The 8488-nt window shown below is 41.6% G+C and overlaps 1 protein-coding gene across 2 annotated transcripts; it reads left to right on the forward strand.

The window, feature by feature from the left end:
- Positions 1-2381: 2381 nt before the first annotated feature.
- On the forward strand, positions 2382-8488 carry txn2 (thioredoxin 2). Of its 2 annotated transcripts, none has more exons than XM_080009279.1 (4): positions 2382-2446; positions 3494-3759; positions 7283-7406; positions 7513-8488. In XM_080009279.1, exons 2-4 carry the CDS (start codon positions 3494-3496, stop codon positions 7627-7629), a joined length of 507 nt encoding a protein of 168 aa, XP_079865405.1. In that variant the 5' UTR covers positions 2382-2446; the 3' UTR covers positions 7630-8488. The 2 variants fall into 2 exon arrangements, with proteins under 2 accessions (XP_079865405.1, XP_079865406.1); XM_080009280.1 differs by lacking the exon at positions 2382-2446 and adding an exon at positions 2594-2726.

An 8488-nucleotide genomic window follows, 5' to 3' on the forward strand; every position in this document is an offset into this window, starting at 1 on the left:
TCTCTAACTGCAAGGCACAAGCTTTGTGACCACGCACAGAGCCAATCATCTTCCTCCTCTGTCCCTCTCACAGACGGCACTACATATTGCACCATACATTGCAGTTCCTCCCTTAACATTCTTCCCTTCTTCTCCTCCTCTTTCCCCTCTTCCCTTGTCGCTTTGCTTTTGTTTCCATCGATCCAGTCCCAGGTTCATCTGACGACAGGAGTGGGGAAACAGACCAGCCCCCCCCCCGCCCCCCCCGCCCCCCCCCCCCCTGCCACGGGTGCGGGAAGGAGGGGAAACTCTGAAAATAACTGTCCTCCTGCTCGCTCTGAGCCTGACAACCAGCTGTTATAAGAGACAATGTCTCAGCGAGGACTCCGGACCTCAAGGCCTCATGCCGATGCTGATGTAACTTTGCTTTGGGATGAGGTTGATTCAGAGTCAATATTCCATTTACCCGAACCTCCGGGTGTGTCGTGGTAAAAACGTTGGGGACAGGAGTGAATCAACACAGTTGCTCATCAGTATATTCATAAAAGTGGGTGTTTCTAAGGTTTTATTGGTGAGTGCGCTTGCGGGAAACACTGCTCCAGACCTGGAGAATATGGAGCGGAGATGTCTGTGCTGGGAAGCAGGCGGTCAGAAAGCCCAGACGACCCAATTATGCGGAATAGAGGTGGGGGTCGAAGGATAGCAGACGCTCTTAACTTTCCAGCCTCTCCCTCCATGTCTTTACTTTGTTCCATGTTGTTGGGATATTATTCACAGTTGCCACTCTCACCCTCTGTTCAGATGACTGGTTGTCAGGGAATGGTTTGGTATTCGGCCTTGAGGTATCCATGCACTAGTCCTCACAAGTCTAAAGTCAGGGATGCTTAACAACAGAGGTATCATATTGTATTGATGTTACCGTGAGTGGAGTCTGTAGAGATCCTCCCAAAGATATTTATCTTCATATGGGCATCATCCTTTGGAAAAAAAACACACACAATTGGAACAATGTCTCCTTTGAAGGGACCAACCACATGGTAGACATGGAATTTGACGAGAGTAGAGGTAGAAGTCCGGAAGAAGAGAAGACAATGGTTAAAGTTGATAGAAAACAGTTGTAGAACCTCCTTTGTCTTCCATAAGGAGTCTTTACGGTACTAATGACAATATCCGTGACCAGGAAAAATATGGAGAGGCCTAAAAGAAGAGTGAAATGAAAATAAGAGGCTTAAGAGGTGCAGGTCCTTCCTCCGAATTGTTTTGTTCATGATAAGCGCCCTGCCTGTTCATCCACTTGGCCGCTCTCGCTGGTCATCTGTCTCCCTGTCTGTGTGTGCGTGTAGGTAGCGAGCACTCACACATCCCCATTTCTTCACCAAGCAACCCGCCCACCTCTCTCTTTCACCCTGCTGCCCCCTCAGACATAAAAGGTGGACCATTGACTCTGCCTTTCCTTTTAAGTCTCTCTATAAAGTATGGACGAATCACACCCTGAAATTAAAGCATCATATATATTTATATTTGTTGATCCAAGAGACCACGCAGGCGCGCCTTATTGCTTGACATTAAATAAAAACTTCACGTTCAAATTCAAGTTTTTACAACTTGAATAATGCCTTAGAAGTTGTGTTCCCACGATAGAGCAAGTGGAATTCCCTTTTTATAAACAGTAACTTAGATTAATCTTTAGAGAATCTAAACATTTAATAAACAAGTTACCAATATGTCTTATTTCCCCTTATCTTCTGTGTGTTCTACATAGTTGAATTGTTATTTGTTGAATATTTGTGTGTTTTTGGTAGAAATATAAATTGAAAACATTATAAAAAAAAAATTTTAAGGTAAAGACATTGTGTCCAATAGCTCTTGGCTCTCAGTGGTGGGAAGTTGGACTACATATTTACTTAAATGTTAAACGTACTCAAATTCAGAGACTTTCGACTTTTTAAAAAAAAAATCACGATTTATGTTTATTTATATCAAAATCAGGGACTGGCTCTCTCAGACAACTGACTTAGGCTTTCTCATCAATGATTCATTAGGTCCATATCCTTAGAAATGACTGACTCCGCCTATACTATTTATTTGTAAATTGTTCTAATACTTGTACATTATTTAAAGTGGAAATGTCAATTATGTGCTTTCGCTTTTACCACAGTGTCGGTATTTGTACTTTTACTTAACTCAAATGTCTGAGTACTATATATATACAGTATATATATATATATATAACATTTTATAAAATATAAAATGTCTGGGGACTTCTTCCATTAGAGTAACGTAATTACATAATAAACACAAGTAGCTGCAGTTTTCCGTGTGGCCTGCGGGGGGCGCCGCTTGCTCAGTATGGTGGAAGGGTCGACAGCCTCGCGCTTTCTCCTTTAAGAGAGCGGCACAAACCGGAAGTAGTTCACAGTCGGTCCAGCCGTCCCGGCAGCGGAGAGCGGTGCTAGCAAACGACGCGGTAAATGCTGAAAACCCGTCGTTTCGCGTCAATTCTGCTGCATAAGGCCAGTGGCTCCGTGACATATCGGTGGGACTCCTCCGAGTTGAGAAGCGGTGTCATAGCGGTCGGGGGGGGGGGCGGAGGTGGAGGTGGAGGAGGAGGCTTGACAAAGTCACGCGGAGGTTAAATCACTGACGGCGCTGCTGGAGACGCGGGGAGTTGCAAACGCGCGTGTTTCGGTGCCGCCGCGCTCCTCCGGAGTCACTTGGTTCAGGAACTTTACTGCGGAGCGGCTGTAGTAAGATGTCAATTAAGATCCTTTTACAGGCTCCTACGAAGTTTCAGGCTCCTACGTATTTGTTTTATTTTTCATTGGTTTTGTTTTTTTTTAACAAATATTAAGCCGCAAAAGTCATTAAATAAGACTATTTAATGGTTCACGAGACTTTGAAATTGCGGTCCAAATTTCAACATAAACAATGTCTGATTTTAGCCAGCCGTATTATCATAACGAGTCACAGTGAGTGTATATATATATATATGTGTGAAGATCACATTGAAAATTGAATATTTTGTTTTGTGTGAAGTCCTTGAAAATGAAATAATAGTGCTATGAAAAATACTTTGAATTGAATACCTTGGATTTTATTTCATAATGCCAGGAGGAACCCTGTCAGCCTCAAATTCAGTTAAAATCTTATTTACCTTAAGATGGTCTTTAAAATGATCAAATAAGCTCTCTGAATCTCTTGACACACAAGGTATTCAAAATCATGATTTAAAGGCACTCAGGACCACCTGTTGGCTAACAGCCTAAACTTGCACAATTGCCAAATGTTGCTGAGCACAGTGTTAAATTGTTCCTGGTCCTCAAATAGCAACACATAAGTCCTACGTAATGTCACGCCATCCCAGGGTTTAGCTGACATCCAAGGAATGTAAACAAGCTTCCCTGACAAACCCTCATCTCTTGTGACAGTAAATGGAAAACAACATCCTCTGGCCGCCCGTTTAGAAACTGTCCAGCGGTCCAAAAACCAACCATCTCACCTGACTTCTCCGCAGATGGCTCACAGGCTGCTCGTCCGTAGACTCTGGAGCCTCTCTACCAAAGACCTTCGCTGTCTCCCAGCCCCCAGCGCCTGCTCCGTCCCCCGCTCGCTGCACTCGGCTTCGCCGGGCCTCGCCTTCCTCTCCCCGTCGCGAGCGCTGCCCAGCGCCCTGCCGCGCGTGTCCCGCCGAGGGGTCTCCTTCAGCGTGCAGGACCACGAGGACTTCACCGAGAGGGTGATCAAGAATGAGCTGCCCGTGCTCGTCGACTTCCACGCGCAGTGAGTGTCAGTGGCAGAGCTGGTCCAAACAGATTTAAGTCTTAGTCTCTTGAGTCGTTTGAAGTCGTTTGGGAGACGCTGCACGTCACACATTCTAATCAAAATTGAGCGTGAAACTAGTTTCACACATTCCAGATTGTGTGAGAGAGTGCGGCGGAGGAAAAATAGGGTGCTGTCATTGACTGCGGAAGTTCTTAAGTTTACCTACTTTATTATCCTTATTTAAACAGAAAATCCTGTGCAGGTTGCATTTAAATAGAGAAAATAAGATTTGAAACTATTTATACCCTGACCATGTGTAGTCTGCACATTATGAAATGGATGGATGGATACTTTATTCATTGTTGTGTCAGCAATAGCTTACATGAATTAATTAATAATAATAATAATAATAATAATAATAAAGTAATGGAATGAAAATGTGGAAATATACAATAAAACAGTTGACTGTACAAAATTAAATATGACAACATACACTCAACAAATATATAACCTAAGAAAAAAACAGAACAAAATAAATAAAAGTAAAGTGAGTAAAACTAAACATGTAAAATGTGGGAAGTGAACAATAAAGCAAAACCTAAGAGGAGAAAATAAATGGTAATGTGTAATAAACCTAATGACAAAACATCAAATACAGGTACTCCTCACTTAACGACCTACCTGTTTAACTATATAACTTTATAATACCGCGGCGTCTCAGCGTCAAGCATCTCATCACCCTTTGTATACTATATATACTATGTACACTATATGTACACTGTATATATGCTATATATACTATATTCACTATAGTATACACTATACATTATACACTGTATACATCTCATCGTTCTAAGTCTCGTTCCTGCAGTTTGTCAGTATTCACTACACTAGCCTTCTCAATTGCCACCCCTCCTACCGTGAAATTACACGGGTTCTCTCTTTTAGACCAATTCACTTAACTACCTGGTCCTAGGAAAGGCACTCGGTCGTTAAGTGAGGGGTACCTGTATAAGCCTAAAGAAAAGGGGGTACGACTTAAAAATGAAACAAACTCAATGGCAATAAACTCTAAAGTGAACAGTAAGCAATTCTTATTTAGTATAGAATAATTTATACTCATTTAAAACTATCAATTATTTTTGATATTTTATTTTTTTTCGTTATTTTTCCATTGATCTCGGGAAGTAGGTCCTGTAAATGCCTCGCAGCTGTGAATGTTAACAAGTGCTGGACATTAGGTTTTAGTAGAAAACAACCCAAACAAATGTAATTAAACGCCATTCACAGTGTTAAAACTCAGGGTCAGCTAGCTTCACACAAATGCTACTGCCAACAATGCCATTGGAGATGTTCTGCTTCAGAGTTAAAATATTGCATCAGAATCTTTGAATATCAGGAGTGTAGTTATTTACGGGGGCCATAGACAGGATTCTAATTAGCATGGTCTGCCAAAATTGTTTCCCAGTAGCAGCATTTGTGCCCACATATTGCGACAACTTCACACCTCGGTGAAGGAGAAAGAAGTGGTTAATTTCATTTAAATCCCCTGGGAATCGACATTTCAACTAATATTTCTGGTGTGAAGGAAATGTGTGTAATTGATGCTCATGTGGTCTTAGACGAAGCATGGCCAAAAGTAGTACAGAATCTCACACACTTGTTGGCATGGATCTCTTCTTGGCCTAATATAGATCTATTCTTAGATGTAGTCTAATTTTGAAGGGAATTGCATCCAGAGTTTTCATCCAGCAAGGGACTGTTCAGCTCAGGTGCTGAGTGAAAATGTTCTGGGAAGTTCTGATTTTATTAAGGCCTGTATGCTCGGCAGATCTTAGTGACATCTTGACAACATGCCAAGCTCAGTCACTATTCACTTAGCAACAGCCTGAGAGCAGGACTCATGTGTAATGGTAAAATGGTAAATTTTTGCTAAAATAGGATGATACTTGAAGATAAAACAGTTTTGTTTTTTTTAAGTTGCATTTTTCCACCAAAATATAGTTATTTGAACCTTGTGGGCTGAATCCTAATTATAGCAACATGCTTCTAAATAATTTACTACAACAATCTTTAATATATGTGAGGTGTGAGCACTATTTTACATATGATTACTTCTCCCTGTGATCAGGCGTCACACTTCGTTGGAAATTCTCAAAAACAAGAGTAAATAACTAAGTAGAGCCTTTCTTAAAGTAAAGCCTTACTTTGTGTGTTGAAAAGTTTGCCTTTTTTCAGTGAGCCGGTTGATCCGGCTCCCAAGCATTTTGTTTATCTATGAAATTGTATTAAATATTTTGTTTATATTTATTCCACTACAAAAAAATAACAAATTATAATGATTTAATGTGACTGGGCTCAAAGTTACTAACAAGTATTTTCTTTACAAATCAACAATCAAAAGAGCAGACTGTAGTGACAACGACTAACTCCCTTAAATCTGAACCGATTTTCATGAAATTTAGTTTGTTATAAACATGAGAAATTGAACACGATACTGGTTACTGGTATTAAATTGAGTTAGTGAGAGCGGATGTAGTCATACTTTTTCACTCACCACCATGTCTAAAGGAAGAAGGTATTGAGTATTAAGTAATTTATATATTTTAAGATTTTATTTAAACATTGGACTTGTTGAATGTTGTTTTCATTTAAAAGTTCCTTAAGTGTTTTACAGAATAAATGGAAAGCAAAGTTATATTTACCCCCCCCTTTTTTTTTTTTTTTTTTTTTTTTTTTTTTTTTCTGATCCAAAAAATTATCCGATCCGTGACTCAAAACCATGATACGATCCAAACCATGAGTTTTGTGATCCGTTGCACCCCTAATTTTGGTGTTACACTAACTTGATATATGGAGAATGGCACCTCTTTCATTTCCCAGCAACCCCTCGAACACCTGTTCTTGCACTGTCACTTTGGTGTTCAGGTACAAAATCGCAGGAAAACACTTCCGTGATGTTTGGCTCCGGTAATACATTTTTTTTTCCAGGTAAAATTGATAAAAAAAAAAAAAAATGACAAACTTGCCAGTCAAAATGAGGTAATAATTCACCTCCCTGAGCGCACCTGGCACCCGGTGAGCACCGACCCTCACTTTCATTGCGCCACAGGGTTTGTTTCATCCTCTGACTCATGCATGCCAGCCGATCTGCCAGGCCGAGCACATCTGGTACGTACACCTGTAGCGGCAGCCAGCATCCCTCCCCGCACCCTCAATCCCCAAGGCTTCCCAGGAGCCACAAACTGAGTGCTCGCTGAAGCGACCAGGTCCGTCCAAGGGGTGCTGTAACCTAGGTGTACATTATATTTGCGCTTGTTACATAGGCTGTTATTGAAACATGACGGATTGGGTTCAAATTTGTCCGGTAAAATAAATTATTATTTTTAAATGATTTATTATTTTTAAAAGTGCAATTGCACTCAAACTGTAGGAGCGCCAAATACCAAAAGTTAAATAGTGCTTCTTGATGTTAAAAGTGACATATTTAAGTATTGAAAATGGAGTAGTTCATGCTGATCCATGTTGCGTTGTTTCTCAGGTGGTGCGGCCCCTGCAAGATCCTTGGACCAAGGTTGGAGAAGGCTGTTGCCAAACAGAAAGGTCGTGTTGCCATGGCGAAGGTCGACATCGACGATCACACAGACTTGGCTATTGAATATGGGGTAAAACTTGGACTTTGTTTCTACATCAAAGTGCAAACGTTAATATGGGCGATAAAGATATTAATTTGGTACAAAAAGAATAATCTCCTTGAACGCCTGCTTCCAGGTTTCCGCAGTGCCCACGGTGATCGCCATGCGGGGGGGCGACGTCATCGACCAGTTTGTGGGGATCAAGGACGATGACCAGCTGGACTCGTTTGTCAGCAAGTTCATTGGACAATGAACCTGCCAAGCCCCACCCTGTCCGCCGGCGCCACCACCACCACCGCCGCTGTAGAGACAGCCTTTGTACGAGTCCGGCCCCCTGGGTTTGCCATGCCACACACCCATTTACATGATGTTGATCTGACAACATTTGAACCAAACTGGCCGTGCCCCCGTCCCCGCAAACAAACACTGAAAACAGCAACGCTCACACCCTTCCCTCTACTCACCGCTTCTGCCCCACAGTGTTGCCTCTCTCTCTCTCTCTCTCTCTCTCTCTCTCTCTCTATCTCTATTTCTCTCTCTGTTTCTTCAGTCTAGTGATGAAATTAAACTCCATTCCCCTTTCCAGTCATGTTGATTTCTGCTCATCCAGGAGGATCCTTCTCTCTTGTTTAACATAATGGCACCATATTGAAACTGTTAGCAGCTGAGCCAGTGTCATAACAGTTTTCGGTCATTGATTCAATAGGGCGGACTCTTACTGTACCATATGAGGGACGACGTGGGTGAGCACTTATAGCTTTAGCAGAAGGATTTACAGGGAAACCTGACATTAGTGAATGAGCTTTGTGACATTGTTTCTGCAGTTCCTGCTTTTGTCCACATGGGCGCAGCCTTCGCTAGCACTACCGGGCCACACACAGTCATATTTACACCATTATGCCTAATAAGTGCGAATTGAATGTTTTTGTTTTGAGTGAATGCTATCGGTGTGTCCTTCTGTCTACATTTCGTCCGTCTCTGGGTTCTGACTGTGAAACCTTAGGCAAAGCGGGAAACGCAAATATGGTTGTGGGTCTGACATAGATTTTATTTCAATAAAAGACTCTGTTACCTGACCAAGTGAAGTAATAAATAAACAAATTTACATATAT

The sequence above is a fragment of the Zeus faber genome, assembly GCF_960531495.2.
Source record: "Zeus faber genome assembly, chromosome: 11".
Taxonomy (NCBI): Eukaryota; Metazoa; Chordata; class Actinopteri; order Zeiformes; family Zeidae; genus Zeus; species Zeus faber.

Coding starts and splice junctions, on each gene's coding strand:
- txn2 (XM_080009279.1), top strand. CDS start 3,494: ATGGCTCACAGGCTGCTCGTCCGTAGACTCTGGAGCCTCTCTACCAAA. Junction 3,760..7,282: donor CTCGTCGACTTCCACGCGCA/GTGAGTGTCAGT, acceptor GTTGTTTCTCAG/GTGGTGCGGCCCCTGCAAGA. Junction 7,407..7,512: donor ACTTGGCTATTGAATATGGG/GTAAAACTTGGA, acceptor GCCTGCTTCCAG/GTTTCCGCAGTGCCCACGGT.